The following is an 18,511-nucleotide window of genomic DNA, read 5'->3' on the forward strand; positions in this document are numbered from 1 at the left end:
ATCTGTATTCAGTGTCTTTTGGATGGCCCATTCAGGGAGTTGGAGACGAAGCCTCCTATAGTCAATCTACAGTATGTCACTATTACCCTGTGGGTGTGTCTTTCTGTGATGAAGGTCTACTACTCCAACATTACACCTCTCTTCTTGCTCCCCTCCTGTCTGTCCCCCGTCTTGCGAGGCCTAAGCCGGTGGCCTGGTGTAAGAGTCTCTCCCTAACCTCCACTCTCTCTAATCTTTCTCCCTACCCTCTCCCTCACCTCCTTGCTCTACGTCCTCTCTCTATCCCCTCCTGTCTCCTCCATTCTTTCTGGTTTGGGTTTTACTTCTCTTCCTCCTAGGTATCTGCTTTCTGCATGTGGAGAAGTGGACTGTCAGGTGTGTTATGAACTTGGCCCTCAGTGTGTGATTGCTCTGTGTCCCTCTTCTCTCCCTGTAGTCCACTCCACATTCTGATCTGTAATGCAGCGGTGTGTACTCAGCCCTGGCGCCTCACTGAAGACGGCCTGGAGTCCACCTTCCAGACCTGTCATCTAGGTCACTTCCTGCTGGTGCAGTGTTTACAGGATGTGCTGCGACGCTCCGCCCCTGCCCGCGTGGTGATCGTGTCCTCAGAGTCACACAGGTCAGTACTACATTATAATCAGTACCCTCCACACTAAACCAGGTTGGTACTACATTATAATCAGTACCCTCCACACTAAACCAGGTCAGTACTACATTATAATCAGTACCCTCCCCACTAAACCATGTCAGTACTACATTATAATCAGTACCCTCCACACTAAACCAGGTCAGTACTACATTATAATCAGTACCCTCCACACTAAACCAGGTCAGTACTACATTATAATCAGTACCCTCCACACTAAACCAGGTCAGTGCTATATTATAATCAGTACCTCCCACATTAAACCAGGTCAGTACTACATTATAATCAGTACCCTCCACACTAAACCAGGTCAGTACTACATTATAATCAGTACCCTCCACACTAAACCAGGTCAGTACTACATTATAATCAGTACCCTCCCCACTAAACCAGGTCAGTGCTACATAATAATCAGTACCCTCCACATTAAACCAGGTCAGTACTACATTATAATCAATACCATCCACACTAAACCAGGTCAGTACTACATTATAATGAGTACCCTCCACACTAAACCAGGTCAGTACTACATTATAATCAGTACCCTCCACATTAAATCAGGTCAGTACTACATTATAATCAGTACCCTCCACACTAAACCAGGTCAGTACTACATTATAATCAGAACCCTCCGCATTAAATCAGGTCAATACTACATTATAATCAGTACCCTCCATATTAAATTAAATGGTAACTCAGGTTTTTTGGATATATTGTTTTTCAGAGTCAGACCAGGCTCTTAAAATCAAAATTACTTACTGTCATAAATAAGTTTCATAGTATTTACCTGGATGAATAAGTGTCATAGTGTTTACCTGGATGAATACCTGTCATAGTATTTACCTGGATGAATACCTGTCATAGTATTTGCCTGGATGAATACCTGTCATAGTATTTACCTGGATGAATACCTGTCATAGTATTTGCCTGGATGAATACCTGTCATAGTATTTACCTGGATGAATACCTGTCATAGTATTTACCTGGATGAATACCTGTCATAGTATTTACCTGGATGAATACCTGTCATAGTATTTACCTGGATGAATAACTATCATAGTATTTACCTGGATGAATAACAGTCATAGTATTTGCCTGGATGAATGCCTGTCGTAGTATTTACCTGGATGAATATCTGTCATAGTATTTACCTGGATGAATACCTGTCGTAGTATTTGCCTGGATGAATACCTGTCGTAGTGTTTACCTGGATGAATACCTGTCATATTATTTACCTGGATGAACACCTGTCATAGTATTCTTACCGTACCCTATTGTATTAATTTAACCTAACATGTCAGGTTGTTACTGTAACACATTACTTTGTAACCGTTTCAGTCACAACTGAACACTATACACGAGGAACATAAAGCAGTCATTCGTTTAAATGCGAAACTGAAATCTGAGTGAAATGAAATCTTGAGTTCGTACCGCATGTGCTTGAAGCCCTGCTGAAGGCTGCAGTAACTGACCCTTTATTTTACTGGCTTGTCATAAGAACAGCTCAGTATACAGCACAGCCTGTCAGACATGACAAGCCCTCTCTCTACTGACTGTCAGTGATGGATGTATCAGCTACATATCTTTTATCAGTGCATATAATGATAAGCCTTCCTCTTTGACCTCCTGTCTCTCTCTCTTCCTCCCCCCCCCCCTCGTGTAGTCTCTCTGTCTTTCCGTTTCTCCATACAGTGGGCCACTGGGCCCTGCACTTATCAAGCATGTCTATATGTACAGTGAACCTAGCAAGTGACGCTATGCTATCCTATCTGCTATGTGTACCAGAGGCACTCAGTGTATATGGGCACCATTGATCCTAGCTGCAGTCAACCAGTCAGTCAACCAGTCAGTCAACCAGTCAGCTAATCATGATGATTGATTAGATCCTAGTAGAGTAGTGAGCTAGTGAGAAGGACTGGACACAGAGTTATTGTAGCAGATCAAACTGCAGTCATATTCTGTCCCTGCTCTGCTAGATATAATGTGGTGTTGTAGAGGCAGACTTGCAGGCCTGAGCGGAGACTGTCATTCACCAGAGGTCAGGCCCATACATTGATAGGGAGACTACGGAGAGAATGTGTGTGATTTAAAACAAAGATGACAGCACATGATTGATTCAAGGCCTGTGTATGAAGTTAGAGCTGGCTTTTCCCGCCTCCTCTTTCTTCTCCTCTCACTGCTGCTTTTTTCACTCTGTTCCTCTCATCCTCACCTTCTAAGCTCCAAACCTTCTCAGCTCCTCAGCTCCTTACATTCTCACATCCTCACCTCCTCTCAGTAGTCCCTAATGGCTAGTCTCCCACACCCTCCTCCCCCTAGTTGCCACCACCCTCCTCCTAGTCTCACCCACCCTCCTCCTAGTCTCCCCCACCCTCCTCCCAGTCGCCCCCGCCCTCCTCCTAGTCTCCCCCACCCTCCTCCCAGTCTCACTCTCCCTCAACAGTAATCATTGGTGTCTAAACCCCTCAAAGAGGGCTTAGCAGGACCAGAGAGAGTCCGTTACACACTGGTCCGGAAAAGAGGAGCTGATAGAGACAGTATCTGTTCCATTCCACATCGTTATTGCATCCACTGAAGTCAGTGACTTTCCTGTGACTTACTGGTTATTTCACTGGGCCTCTTCCCCACAGTCTGAACACTGACCTGGTAGTAGATTATACTCCCTAAGCTGTGACCTACAGCGGAAAGCAGGGGAGGTGCATGGGAGACATGGTTGAAGGGATAGAGAGGAAAGGTTGAGCTGTAGAGAGAGGAGGGATGGAGAGAGACGAGAGATAGAGAGGAGGAAGGATGCAAAGAGAGGAGAGAGAGAGGAGGAGGGATGGAGAGAGAGGAGTGATTGTGAGGAGGTGGGATGGAGAGAGAGGAGATATTGTGAGAGGGAGGGATGGAGAGAGAGGAGAGATTGTGAGGCGGAGGAATGGAGAGAGAGGAGAGATTGTGAGGAGGAGGGATGGAGAGAGAGGAGAGATTGTGAGGAGGAGGGATGAGGGAAAAGGCTGGGAACTTTATCACCCCCTAACACCAGAGTCAGCGGTGTAATGGACTCAACTCTGATAGGTAAACTGTCTCCAACTGCATTAGGCCTACTCAAAGACCAGGAGAGCAAATCTCTTCTGAAATCACTCTGTTAAACTGAACCTATAACCTCTGTAAAAGGGTTAGGGATTGATGGCTGAAATAACGGCACTAAATATAATCTATTTGTGCTTCTTCTTTTCTAAATGTAAATGGCAGGCTTTTTTTGTGTTTTCATTTTCTTCGATAAAAGAGAGACACTGTCCTCCCATATTTATTCATGTTTTATTTAATGTTTTATTGTAGTGGAGAAAAGGTGATTTGGCACAGCGAAATCAATGTTATTTCACTCTGGACAGACCCAAGCCAAAACAAAACATGTTATTAACAAAATTGCTCGGAGAGAAACATTAGCATTTTTCACTCAGCCAATTGATACATCAAACCTACAATCCACTAAAGCTGTTGTGAAGTTTTCTCACATGAAATATAACTCCTGCTGATGTTGTAATTTAGCCAAGCAGGGATGTAGCGAAGGGGGGATGGGGAGCAACGGCAGGCTGCTTGTCACATCACTACAAGCAAACCAGCTGACGTGTTGATTGGTGGGTTTCTAGTGACTGGAAAGATGCACACACATACACTCATGGACACACAGACACACAAACAAACATACATAAACACCCACACAGACACACACACACACTCACTCTTTGGAGGAGTAGGTAGTGTGTTTGACTGCTGTGTGTCTGTGATTGTGAGTGCATAATAAGCCAGCGAGCGGTGTAATGTTCAAGGGCCCTGTCAAACATCTGGGCTTTAACTGCTCTGTCGCAGGTGATTAAAGAACATCATGTCACGCCTTGGATTTGTACTGAGCTAGAACTACGCTTTTGCTGCTACTGTCCATATGCACGCATACACATCCACACACTGCCTGTGTGATCATATGTCACATGTGCATAGGCAAGGGAAAAAGATTAATCTGAGTGCGCCATCGGTAGAGTTGTCTCTGACGGGACTTGGTCTTGTGTTCCTGAGTTTAAGTTAAATGAAGTGGTTCTTGGTTCCCTTCTTTCCCAGGTTTACAGACCTGCTGGACCATTCTGGTCAAGTGGATCTGGCTGTCTTGTCCCCTCCTCAGAAGGACTACTGGTCCATGCTGGCCTACAACCGGGCCAAGCTGTGCAACATCCTGTTCTCCAACGAGCTCCACCGACGCCTTTCGCCTTACGGGGTCACCGCCAACGCACTGCACCCTGGGAACATGATGTACACGGCCATCCATCGGAGCTGGTGGCTGATGACGCTCCTCTTCACCCTGGCTCGCCCCTTCACTAAGTCCATGGTGAGGATGCACGCGTAGTAGTTCTGTACCACTTCTGCTATTCACTTACTGTTCTTTGGTGATTGACTGAATCATCACCTGACTGCTAAGCAGGGTTTGCTCCATGGCCAGTGGAACGGACAGGTTGGTTAAGATTTGGCTCTGTCTTTGGTTGGTTTACATGGGGGAGACAGTGTGGTTCTGTCATTGGTTGGTTTAGATGGGGGATACAATGTGGTTCCGTCATTGGTTAGTTTACATGGGGGAGACAGTGTGGCTCTGTCATTGGTTGGTTTACATGGGGGAGACAGTGTGGCTTTGTCATTGATTGGTTTAGATGGGGGAGACAGTGTGGTTCTGTCATTGGTTGGTTTAGATGGGGGGGATACAGTGTGGTTCTGTCACTGGTTGGTTTAGATGGTGGAAACAGTATGGTTCTGTCACTGGTTGGTTTACATGGGGGAGACAGTATGGTTCTGTCACTGGTTGGTTTACATGGGGGAGACAGTGTGGCTTTGTCATTGATTGGTTTAGATGAGGGAGACAGTGTGGTTCTGTCACTGGTTGGTTTAGATGGGGGAGACAGTGTGGTTCTGTCACTGGTTGGTTTAGATGGGGGAGACAGTGTGGTTCTGTCACTGGTTGGTTTAGATGGGGAATCCAGTGTGGTTCTGTCATTGATGACAGCTCAAACAAAAGTTGTGAGTCTATACTTCAGAATGATTTTATATCAAAATTATAAAACTGAGACAAAAGAAAAAATAAATGCAGAGGACTGTACTGTCGGTTTATTAGAAGATTTCACACAAGTACATAGGCATACTTGCACACACACACACACACACACACATACCTTTCTCAACAAAGCAGACATTTTTGTAGTACGTGCACATTTGAATTTAAAATATTTCTCATCTAATAATCTATAGGGCCTAACATTCAGGCTTCTGCTCTACAAGGCTTCTCTGCTAATCCTGCCACTCTAGGCTTTAGGCCACACAACGCTGTTCCATCTGCTTTGGTTGGATTATTACATCCCAGCATTACCTCTTTATCACCCTTTATCCATCTTGTGTTTTCACTGCAGGGGGGTTGGAATGTGTGGAGAAAGCAGTATTTTAGTACAGTTGTGATGAATGGCCTTTGACAGACAGATAGAGAGAGAGAGAGAGAGAGATTGTCAGGCAGACAGTTGTCTCTCCTGTCGGATCTCTCTCTTCACATTGAACGCTTATAGCTGTTAGAGGATACATTTCTCAGCAGGTTTCACTAAATACCGACCTGTTCATTTTACTCCACTGTTATCTGAATGGTGCCGTTTACTGTCATTTACCTGTAACTGTTGATCCTTAAAGAAGAATTATCGCCTATAAGCCTGGATCTCATCGCTGTATCTCTTTCTCTTTCGTGCTTATTCTACTCGCCCTCTATATCTCTACCTCCCTCTGTCTCCCGCCTCTATTTCTCTCCCTCCCTCCCTCCCTCCCTCCCTCCCTCCCTCCCTCCCTCCCTCCCTCCCTCCCTCCCTGTCTCCCCCTTCCATTCTTTCTTTCACAGTACCTCTCCACCCTGACCTACACATAGTTAGTTCCTGTCAACAATACCAACCAAAGCACTCCAGAGGGGAACATTTGTTAAAGTTTATGGTGCTTTCTAAGAAAAGTACTTGTTTAAATGATAAAAGTATGAGACCAAAGAGAGAAGTGTGTCTAATACATCATGTTTTAGGGCTATTATGGTACTGTGGGGGGGGCGCCGGGTTTGGAACCGTTTTGGACTTCTGAGCCCCCAGATGCAATTAGCAGCCTGGTTTGTCTTCCAGACCAGGGTTGGGTGTTTTCCTACATGTGGTTAATTAACTAACAGTGGTGTAGATGTTTGTAAATATTAAAGGACAAAGGTAGCTATCGCTGGTAATTAAATCCTAGTGTGCTGACTCAGTGCTTAGTGTAGTGTCTGATAAAGACCACACACACACACACACACACACACACACACACACACACACACACACACACCCTTAAGCTGAGCATTTGCTGTTATTTAAATGAGAGGTTGATAAGGCATCTGAATGTGTATCCTCTTTAGCACGCCAGGCCTCTCCTCTCCCCTTCTGCCCCCACATTAACAGTGATATTATTTCAGTTATTGGGAGCGGGTATATGAAGATGCTATCGTTTTAATTGCTAGTGTTCGCTTGCGGAATCCGTTGAGATTATTCCGGGATGCAAACATAAGCAGAATGTCAACCCCCCCCCCAAAAAAAACAATCAAAAAACCCCTGTGTATGTCTGTTGTTTAAATAACTATGGCCCCGTTTAAAACACAGCGGGCCTGATTTATAGGACCACAGGTGGAGTGGTTTATACAGACGGACTAGCGTGCACGGGCACACGCGCGCGCACGTAGGTGTATGCATAATCAAGCCAATCCGTTAAACACCTGGAGCCGCGTGTGCTCTTAAAATGTTTTATTTGATAGTTGTTAAGGTGGTTTAATGTCCTCTCCCAGACTGGGGCATATCGCCTCGTTCACTGGACTGTACTCACTCTTATCGGATGTGGACCCGAGTACTTAAACAAATGACATAATTCAGCGGCTGTTTTTTTTTCTCTCTCTCACACACAATATGATGAATGGTCTTGTCATCAGGCGTGTTGTGTTGTGGGCTGGTCTGTGTGGCGCTGAGACCAGACTCCACGTATCGCTGACGCTACTCCAGCAGGTTATTGCGGTCCCCTTCTGGACCGTGATCAGACTGGAGGCGTCTGTGTAGAGCCACGATGTTTCAATCGGACCAACAATCAGTCCGTAACATCATGTTCCACTCCCTCGTCTGCCCCTGCTTTCTGATAATAGTTAATCCTGCTCCATCATAGTAAGATCTTCACTCTGTCCTTTAGTTTAATAATTGCTAGAAACTAATCACAGTTCTTATCTCTAGCTCCCTAATGTGAGGACATTTGTTTTTATTAAATAGTTTTCACGACAATTGATATGGTCTAAATAGACTATAAACTGGCTCTGTGTTAATTAATCAGTTCATTGTTTGGCCAACCTGATTTTTAGTGACATTTGTCTGTAAAACTCAAATGTAACAGTGTACTATTATTTACCTATAGCTTTGGCGGTCCTTAAAGGAAAATGGTAAAACACAATGTTAGATTATACTTGCCGATGGAGTAAGCAGATCAATTAAGTTGTGAAAGTAAAATTAACTTGTTTGAAGAAACGTGTCCTTAATTAGTGAAATGTATTACTCTGGGTCTACAGTTTAGGATGAATTGTGTGCATGTATGTGTACATAACCTTTCAGTCTCATACAATGGTCTTGACAGTCAGCAGTGTTTCTGTGACATGTTGTTGACTTGACATCTTCACTAGACTTTCACTAGGCTCTTCTGTGTATCTAGAATCAGTTGACCTTTATCACGCCCCGACCTCCACCATTAGAGAGGAAACACCTAACTGACCTGACATCAGTGACTAGGGGCAACTCTACTCAACTCCACTTTAATGGTCAGAGAAGAGGTAGGTTCTGGGTAGTTGCTGAGATGGGTCTCGCCGGTCCAATCAGATATGTCTACTCCCTGAGGGTTGTACCTTCAGCGCCCACTCCCCGGCTCTTAGCGATATCATACTAATAATTACCCAGCATTTAGCCTGGGGCACAAGCCCACCTTTTTACATATGCATGACTGAACATCTGTCTGGACAGACGCTATACAGTTCAGCTGTGATTTCTAACTGAAGACACAAAACTCTCTCCTCTGTCTTTTGCTCCCCACTCCACCTGTTGTCTTCTGAATCTCCCCCGTTGCCCTCCCCTCCCTGGGCCCCTGCACCCCCCCCCCCTCTCAGAGTCCAGTTGAAACTCTGCTCTGACGTTCACCCTGAGACCCTGGCCATTTTAAGGAAAAACATCTGAAACCTAACTCTTAAAAAGAATTTAAGGTGTACTTATATAATTACCAGGTTGTCCCATCTATCCATGTTAAGAGCAATTGAATGACTGCAAGTTAAGACGAACGCAATAACAGCAGTTGGCTCTGGATTAAAGCGCCCTGCTAAATGACTAAAAGACAGGGAATTTGCCCATAATCAGTCTCCGTCCCACGACTCTATCTCTGTACGTCCTCACTGTCAGGATGTGAGGATAAACACGCAGCGCAGGCAGAGAGCTTAGCTTAGCCCCATCGCAGTGTCTCTGGTGTGGGCCGTGACAGCGTCTCGGCGTCGGTCTGTGTGGTGCTCAGCCGTGCGCGGAGAGAGACGGAGGGGGGCAGAGGTCCCTCTAGTCCCAGACCTCTACAGCTGTACCGGGGGTAATGAGCTGCCAGCTCCCTGGGATGAAGTCATTCCAGCTGATTAGGAGCAACATCTTCATTCACACTGAAGCTACACCGTTACAGCACACAGAGCTCAGTTCAGCTGTACCTCTTACCGCACAGCTCTAGACATCCTCCAGTGCCAGGCTCCAGACACCTCGGGGAGACCATTAGTACCTGTACCCCACTGAGAGTGTGTGTGTCTGGACTGGGCCTGGCCTAAATTACCCCCGACCTGGAGGTCAGGCTTGGACAGGGTTCTAGCACCCAGGGAGCCTGTCTCTAACATAAAAACCTAAATCAGAGAAAAGACCAGGCTATAGAGCCCTCACTTCTCTCTTCATCCCTCTATACATCCATACTGCCAATGTTTCTCCTATTTTCTCCCCATAGAGGAGAAAATAGGAAAACCATCACCTCTTCCTCCACCTCTCAGTCCCCCCCCCCTCCCTTTTATGTTGTGACACAGCGGCTGATGGACTATTTTTCAAATTGATTTCTAAAATGTACATAAGCAGCCGATCCCCCAGCCCAGATTACCTATTGATTTTTAATATGAAAAGCTCATTACAGAAGCAGGAAACTGCAACACAAAAAGCTAGCCAACCTTTGCATAAATCCTTTAATTGAATTTCCAGAGCCTGTGGTTCTACATTTTTTAATTAAATCCATTTCTTTTTTTCCTGCCAGAGTGTTGCTGTGTGATTTGCATGCTGTGAAGTGGGAGCCGGCCCAGATAAAGTGCCATTGATCCTTATTAAGACTCACCTCTGGGCTCGCTCTAAACCACACGCACAAATTAAATGTGTTCATGGTGCATACACTTATTGCCCACATGAACGGATTAAGAAGAGAGAAAGCGCGAGAGAGGGAGAGAGAAAGCGTGCGCGCGCGCTTGCGCGAGAGAGCGAAAGATAGAGACCGAGAGAGCGAAAGAGAGTCGGTGAGTGAGAGAGAGAGAGCGAAAGAGACCGTGAGAGAGACAGCGAGTGATGTGGCGAGAGAGAGGGAAGAGGGAGCAGAGGGCAGAGAGTGGGGAGAAGGAAGAGTTATTAATGGTTGTTCATATTAATGTCATATTTCACCTTAGTGTCTGTCTGTGGGTGATTGTTTGTAAATACAGTTTGGCCTGGATGTTACATTGGTTTCGCATCAAACTCACCAGAGACCCAGTGCTGAAATTGAGACAGAGTCTCATATATTAAATGCATAGGCATTACTGTTTGATGATATGTGGCCTTTATAATACACAAGGGTGTGCCTTTGTGTGTGTGTGTGTGTGTGTGTATGCCTGCATGTGTGTATTTGTTTGTGTGTGTGTACGTGCGTGTGTGTCTGTTTGTTGGAGATTTCTCCTGTATTTGTGCTTGGAGATAGCCAGCAGATTGGGAGAAGATCAATAGAGATCAACCTGTGACCTCCACCAGTTATCCCATGCTCTTCTCTGTATCTCTGTAATCTCTATCTGTATCTGTCAGTATCTTTCTGTATCAGTACCTCTCACTATCTCTGCATGTGCACCTTTATTTGTATGTATATCTCAGAATCTATACCTCTCAGTATCTATTTCTCTTAGTATCTATATCTCTCAGTATCTGTATTTATATTGTATACCTCTGTCACTCTGAACGTTTCTATTTTAGTAACTCTTTCTATATATCTTTATCTGTCCCGTGTATTTTCTGTATATTTTATATCCCTCAGTGTTTCGCATGTATCTCTCTACAGTGGTTCTCATATTATTCACCCCCCGCCAGAGGACTTTTGCACATTTTATTGTGTTACAACATGTAATCAGGATCGATTTATTAAGGTGTTTTTGACACTGATCAAAAATGGGAAAAAAAGGTTTTCCCTAATGTCAAAGTGGAAAATGAGGTCTATGAATTGTTCTAATTTAATTAGAAGTACCAAACTGACAATTATTGATTGCATAAGTATTCACTTGATTTTATCAATATTTGGTTGGTGCACCTTTGGCAGCAATTACAGCCATGAGTCTATTTGGATAATGTATTCTGTATTATCTATTCTACATTTGTCCCATTATATTTTACTTATTGGTTTAGAGACTTTTGTTTGATTGGAATGCTTAAAAATATCTCTATCAGCTTTCCACATCTTGAAACAGCATTTTTTGCTAATTGTTTATATGCTAAACTGTTCAAGCTCCAACAAGTTTCATTTGGGCCTTTGGTGAACAGCAAATTTAAACTCTTTCCAAATAATCTCAATTAGATTGAGGTCTGGGCTTTGTCTGGGCCACTTCAGGAGATTGATCTAATTGTTTTTAGCTATAGATTTTTTTATTTTTAAGGATTATCTGTTCTACACTATTGCCATCATATTTTAATAATTGTTTTAAAGATGCTTGTTTGATTGGAAAGCTTAACAAATATCTATATTTATTATAACTCTTACCACACCTAGGTATTTATTTTTGGCTAGTATTTACGAAACCAGCAAACACTTTCCTCACATATACATTATTCTACTTACTGTAAAAAAGCTGCCACTAGCTCCAATGAGAAATATTTCTCTAGACAGAAACTCTCCAGATCATTCAGAGTCCTTGGTCCTTGCTTGTGGATTCTACTGTTCAACTCACCCCACAGGTTTTCTATGGGAATTAGGTCAGGGGCTGTGATGACCATTCCAAAACTTGATTCTCTGTTCAGTGAATAATTTTGGGTGAATTTGGAGGTATGCTTTTTGGATGGTTGTCCTGCTGGATGCAAACAACTTCTGTCTGCATTGCTCAAACTGTAATCTTGATTTTTGCAACTTTTTTTGCCATATCCAGAGGCAAAATAAATATGCATCCTCTTCCAAACATAGTCATCACAACTCCAATGGTTTTACATTCCATAATGATTACCCTAATAATGGAGATAAGTATTTTCAGTCATATATCTATCTTTTTAGCCATTGCCTGATTTGTGGAAATCAAGATCCTTTTGTCAGATTTTTTAGATTTCTTTTGTGGCCTTTCCAATGTTAATGGAGTTTATCGTGTGTAGAGCACCCAGTTGTCTAAAATGTTTTTATGTCCCATAGCATTAAGATGATCCTTCACTGGAACCTATGGGTCTAGGCCAATCCCTGAAACACAGTCCCAAACCATTATCCCTCCTCCACCAAACTTTACAGGAGGCACTATGCATTCCAGTAGGTAATGTTCTCCTGGCGTCCGCCACACCCAGATTCACCTATCAGACTGCCAGACAGTGAAGTGAGATTTGTCACTCCAGAGAACACATTTCCATTAGTCCAGAGTTCCGTGGTGGTGTGCTTTACACCACTCCACCCAACGCTTGGCTTTGTTGATGTGAGGCTTGCGTACAGCTACCCATTTCGTGAAGCTCCTGACACACAGTTCTTGTGCTGATGTTGCTTCCAGAGGCACTTTGGTGAGTGAAGCAACAGAGATGATAGGTGATTTTTACGCACTATGTGCTTCAGCACTCAGCGGCCCCACGGCCCCTCATGGGCTACCACTTTGTGGCTGCGCTGTTGTTGCTCCTAGACTAATCTCTTCAGTACAACCCATTGTACTACCAATGTTTGTCTATGTCAATGTTAAAGACTTATGTGGGGACCATCAACCCGACTTCAACTGTTCATGATATATATGTCTCGAACAACACTCAGGAATATCAAGGGCTTGTAACAACACGCACCATTAGTCACTCCCTGCATATCGAAACGGGGAGATGGTCCAGGTTGCCTGTGGAACAGCGTCTGTGCTCGTGTGGAGAAATTCAGAAGTGCACGTATTGTGTCTGCGAGTCCATGAAACAAGTCCAACAATGGTTTGGGATCTGGAATGAAGACATTGAGGAGGTTCTCTCTTCGGAATTCATGATTTATGTTGAATTAATTTATTCTATTATGCAAATTATTGACGGGTCATGAGTAGGTTTGTGGCAGACATTTATCATTTTCTTCATTGTATACATTGTAATGCACCATCTTATTGGTGAACTCTTAGAAAAAGTAAAAAAAAAAAATATTTACCTAGGGTTGCAATTATTCTGGAGAGCACTGTATTTGGCATATTATTCTAATCAAGAATGCATGCAAGCACATACACAGACAAACTGGAGATGGCTGGTAGAGGAGAAAAGGGAGATGATGAGAGAGACTCAACTGCAGCATGGAGATATTGGAAGCAGACGTACACGTCCCAATGACCTTTGCACTGTCAATATGACCTTTACTAAATAACAGTTGCCTTTACATTTAACATGAATGCGGTTTAGAAGACACTCTCCTTCAGTGTGACTTACAATAGTGAGTGCCTACATTTTCTCACTGCCACCCTACACCCAACCCTGACATTATGCCCTACCAACTGGGTTACAAAGGTATATGCTCTGTGGCATTGGTCACTACACTGTTCCAATGGCCGCTACACTGTTCCAATGCCCACTGTACTGTCCCAATGGTCATTACACTGTCCCAATGGTCATTACACTGTCCCAATGGTCATTACACTGTCCCAATGGTCATTACACTGTCCCAATGGCCACAATACTGTTCCAATGCCCACTGTACTGTCCTAATGGTCATTACACTGTCCCAATGGCCACAATACTGTTCCAATGGCCACTGTACTGTCCTAATGGTCATAACACTGTCCCAATGGCCACAATACTGTTCCAATGGCCACTGTACTGTCCTAATGGTCATAACACTGTCCCAATGGCCACAATACTGTTCCAATGGCCACTGTACTGTCCTAATGGTCATTACACTGTCCCAATGGCCACAATACTGTTCCAATGGCCACTGTACTGTCCTAATGGTCATTACACTGTCCCAATGGCCACAATACTGTTCCAATGGCCACTACACTGTTCCAATGGCCACTGTACTGTCCTAATGGTCATTACACTCTCCCAATGGCCACAATACTGTTCCAATGGCCACTGTACTGTCCTAATGGTCATTACACTGTCCTAATGGTCATTACACTGTCCCAATGGTCATTACACTGTCCTGATGGTCATTACACTGACCCAATGACCTTTACAATGTCCCAATGAACTTTGCAATGTCCCAATTACATTACAATGTCCCAATAAACTTTAGAATGTATCAATAACATTTACAATGACCCAATAACCTTTACACTATTCCAGTAACATTTACACTGTCTTAATTGCCTGTGCTGATGCCTTTGCACGGTCCTTATGACCATTACAGTATTCCAGTGACCTTTACACAGTCTTGTTAATATCATTCCTTCTCTATATCTCTCTATCTCTTTTTGTTGCTTTACATAATCTTCTCACTTCCACTCTTTCTCTCTCTCCCTCTCTCTCTCTCCTTACCTTTCTCTGTCTCTCACCCTCCTTTCTTTCATATCTCTTCCTCCTTTTGTATCTCTCCCTCCCTTTCTCACCCTCCCTCCCTCTCTCCTGTTTTGTCCCTCCCTCGCTTTCTCATTAAAGCATTGACATGGAGTGATCAGTGTTGTCTCTAAGTAGTGTAGTGTCAGCAGTATGTGCTGGTGGTATTGACACAGGCCTGTCCTCGGGTCCGCCTGCCTGACTGTCTGTCTGCCTGTCTGTCTGCCTGTCTGTCTGCCATACGTCTGGACAGGGCTGTAGTCACCTCTCTTCCCCTCCTCTTTATCATCCTGCTCTTCCAATAGCAAAAGACAGATACAATACAATATAGCTATTTAAACTAAAACATTTCTCTATTCTATCTATACCACTTAGCCAGAGTGGGGGTTCGTCTCATCTAATAGGACTTATTAATATAGCTGCCCTGTGAGCTGGAAAGAGTGGGCTCTGAGAGCTGAATGCTTTTAATACACACACACACACACACATTTGCATAACACTGTGTGAGTGGAGGGGTGAAAGGTTAGCAGCCACCGATAGGACGTTGTGTATTCCACAAGGGTAGCCTGGATGGACCTCCGACACCTAACCTTTAACCTGTGATATTACTGCTTATGTAACCCACAGCCAAACAGGCAGTGGGATTGATAATGTCTAAGTTGCATTGGGTTTTACTAGATTATCTCAGTTTATCCCATCTGGACTGCTGATCAGGGGCCACTCCTGTTAGAGACAGCCAAGTTGTCCATCACCTATCCAACCAAATAACAACTATTTCATCTGGTGGTCAACCACTTTGGTTTCATTCTAAACGTTGCATTTTCATGAGAGGATTATAATCTAATCATACTAAAACTGCCCTTGTTTTCCTGCATTAGTTTGCCCCAGCCTTCCATCCCACTCGTCACACTGTAAATGCATGTAAATCAGGTGGTTCAGTACAGGCTCCCTGTGGGCCAGCAGGCCACTCTAGGACTTATTGATTGTGTTGCTGTTGCATGTTGGGCTCAATCATGTGTGCAATGCATCTGGTGCTGCCTGGCTATCATGTGACCTGAACCATTAGATTAGGCTGATGTATTCACACATTGATTAGTCATTTCACTCAGACATTATTAGCCAATCACCTACCTGGGATTTGCCCTACTTGACCTCTGATCCCCTAGCTTTAATGTAGAACACGCACAGGCACACACAGCATATTGTTTTGCGCATGTAAGATAGAGAATGTGCAGGTCCGTTTGGGTTCAGTGTGGTCCAGTGTTTGATGTTGATATGATTTTCCATGTATTAAAGGCCTTTTGGATACTTATGGTCAAGTCTGGGGTTACTACTCAGGGTCAGGCACACAGCCTAGTTGGGCCCTGCTCACCCCAGCTCTGATGATAAACAATAGGACAGCAATTATTGTCCAGATCAGACTGTTTTACATGGAGAGTAGTCTGTCTGTCTGTCTCTTTGAGTCTCTCTCTCTGTCTCACTCTCTCTCTCTCTCTCTCTCTCCCTCTCTCTCTCTCAGAGGTCTGTCTGGCCAGCCAATGTCAGGGCTATCACCTTGAGAGCTGCGCTTAGAAAATAATAAGTCCTGCTTTCCCAGTTTCCCTCCCCCTCTCTCCTTCTCCTTTGTCTCTCCTTTCTCCTCTCTCCCCCTGCTTTTCCCCTTTCCTCTCTCCTTCCCCCCACTCATTTCTCCCCCTCTGTCCCACGCCATCCCTCCCCTCCCTATTTCTTTGCTCCCGCTCAAGTCAGTGGGTGAGGTTACAACAGTTTTATTCACAGATACCTTTGGTGTGTGTATGTTGTGTAGTGTGGATGGATGGATGTGTGTGTGTTGTGTAGTGAGGATAGGTGTGTGTGTGTGTGTGTGTGTGTGTGTGTGTCTGTCTGTGTGTGGGTGTCTGTGAGAGTGTGTGTATGTGTGTCTGCGTGTGTCTGTAGGTACTGTAGAAGGCTGTTTGACTGTCTAAAAGGATTAGCATGTGGCTGCAAAATTGGGCTTCAACTGTTTTGTATGTTACCCTGACTTCCAACACACTCTCTGGAACCTTCTTAGCATTAACACACAGACTCATTCAGAATCAAAAAATGATCATGAAAGACCTCCCTCTAATGTTTGTTACCGCTTAGAGCACATCAAAGAGATCTAACACTGAGAGTTATGAACTGAAATGTGTTTAATTAAAAGGAAACGCGGAGCAGAGAGGAGAGGAGCTCTTTGACTCTGGATTCATGGTGTATGTGGTTTTAGTTAACGGAGTTAAAGACAGGGGGAGACAGAGTGTGATGTACGTTATCATTATCTTACCTTTGGTGCAGAGAAGAATTACTGAATGCCATGTGGGTCAGTGCTCTTTATGAAACTACATCTTTCTCCCTCTATCTCCACCCACCCCACAACCTCTCTCTCTCTCTGCTCTCTCTCTTTCACTGGTTTGCTCTCTCTCTCTGGCTCTCTCCCCTCTCTGGCACTCTCCCCTCTCTGTCTCTCTCCCCTATCACACTCTCTCTCCCTCTTTTTAATTGTGAGGCAGTAAAGGAGTCTAGGGTCAGTGGTTCTTCAAGGTGAGGCCCCATGTGTGTCTGTCTAATAGCCTCCTAGCAGACACACTGGAAGAGACACCAGGCTGCCACTGCATTCCCTCTCACTCCTCTCAGCCAACGCTGAAAAGCCTGTATCCCAATGGCCCCTTTTACCTATCCCCTTCCCCCTACCCTCTTCTGTAGCCCCAGGTCCTCCCGTACCCTCCTCCCTGTCCTTGTGCCAGGCTGTACAGCCAGAGGGCATGCTGGGGATGAGTCACAGACAGTACAGCTCTGCCAAGAGAACCAGCAGGACACTAGAGCCAAGGGTGCCAAGGCCTCCAGAGACGAGAGAGAGACAGAGAGATAGAACTATTTGGTAAGAGGCAAAATGGAGAGAATGACAATGGAAGGAGTGTAGTTTAGTAGTTTAGAGGTGAACACCGAGGGTAAAGTCTGAAGAGATAATAGTTTAGAGGTGAACACCGAGGGTAAAGTCTGAAGAGATAATAGTTTAGAGGTGAACACTGAGGGTAAAGTCTGAAGAGATAATAGTTTAGAGGTGAACACCGAGGGTAAAGTCTGAAGAGATAATAGTTTAGAGGTGAACACTGAGGGTAAAGTCTGAAGAGATAATAGTTTAGAGGTGAACACCGAGGGTAAAGTCTGAAGAGATAATAGTTTAGAGGTGAACACTGAGGGTAAAGTCTGAAGAGATAATAGTTTAGAGGTGAACACTGAGGGTAAAGTCTGAAGAGATAATAGTTTAGAGGTGAACACTGAGGGTAAAGTCTGAAGAGATAATAGTTTAGAGGTGAACACTGAGGGTAAAGTCTGAAGAGATAATAGTTTAGAGGTGAACACTGAGGGTAAAGTCTGAAGAGATAATAGTTTAGAGGTGAACACTGAGGGTAAAGTCTGAAGAGATAATAGTTTAGAGGTGAACACTGAGGGTAAAGTCTGAAGAGATAATAGTTTAGAGGTGAACACTGAGGGTAAAGTCTGAAGAGATAATAGTTTAGAAGTGAACACTGGGTCAAATCTGAAAAAATAATAGTTTAAAGGTGAATAGAGTGTCAAGTCTAAAGAGATAATAGTTTAGAGGTTAATACCGAGGGTAAATTCAAAAGAGATAATAGTTTAGAGGTGAACACTAGGTATAAAGTCTGTGCCTTAAGATTTACTTTAATTTACTTTTGTTGATATATACACTTCCTCTTGAGGGGTCTCAGAAAAATCACTCACACAAATCCCCCGGCTCTCCGGTGACTGGAATCAAAACAAATCTACTAAGTACAAGTCAAGTGTTTGAGAA

The 18,511-nt window shown here is 44.1% G+C and overlaps 1 protein-coding gene across 4 annotated transcripts in view; it reads left to right on the forward strand.

Annotated features, from left to right (window-relative positions):
- The window catches only part of wwox (WW domain containing oxidoreductase), a 155,682-nt gene that overhangs the window by 54,061 nt on the left and 83,110 nt on the right, over window positions 1-18,511 (forward strand). For 2 of the 4 annotated variants that reach the window (XM_013138927.3, XM_020040428.2), the window contains exons 7-8: window positions 437-622; window positions 4,751-5,015. In XM_013138927.3, coding sequence (XP_012994381.1) covers window positions 437-622; window positions 4,751-5,015 — 451 coding nt within the window. Of the gene's footprint in view, window positions 1-436; window positions 623-4,750; window positions 5,016-6,551; window positions 6,621-17,400; window positions 17,576-18,511 lie in introns of those variants that run through there. The other 2 variants (XR_003777465.2, XM_013138928.3) reach the window with 2 other exon arrangements.

The sequence above is a fragment of the Esox lucius genome, chromosome 19, assembly GCF_011004845.1.
Source record: "Esox lucius isolate fEsoLuc1 chromosome 19, fEsoLuc1.pri, whole genome shotgun sequence".
In the NCBI taxonomy this organism is placed as follows: Eukaryota; Metazoa; Chordata; class Actinopteri; order Esociformes; family Esocidae; genus Esox; species Esox lucius.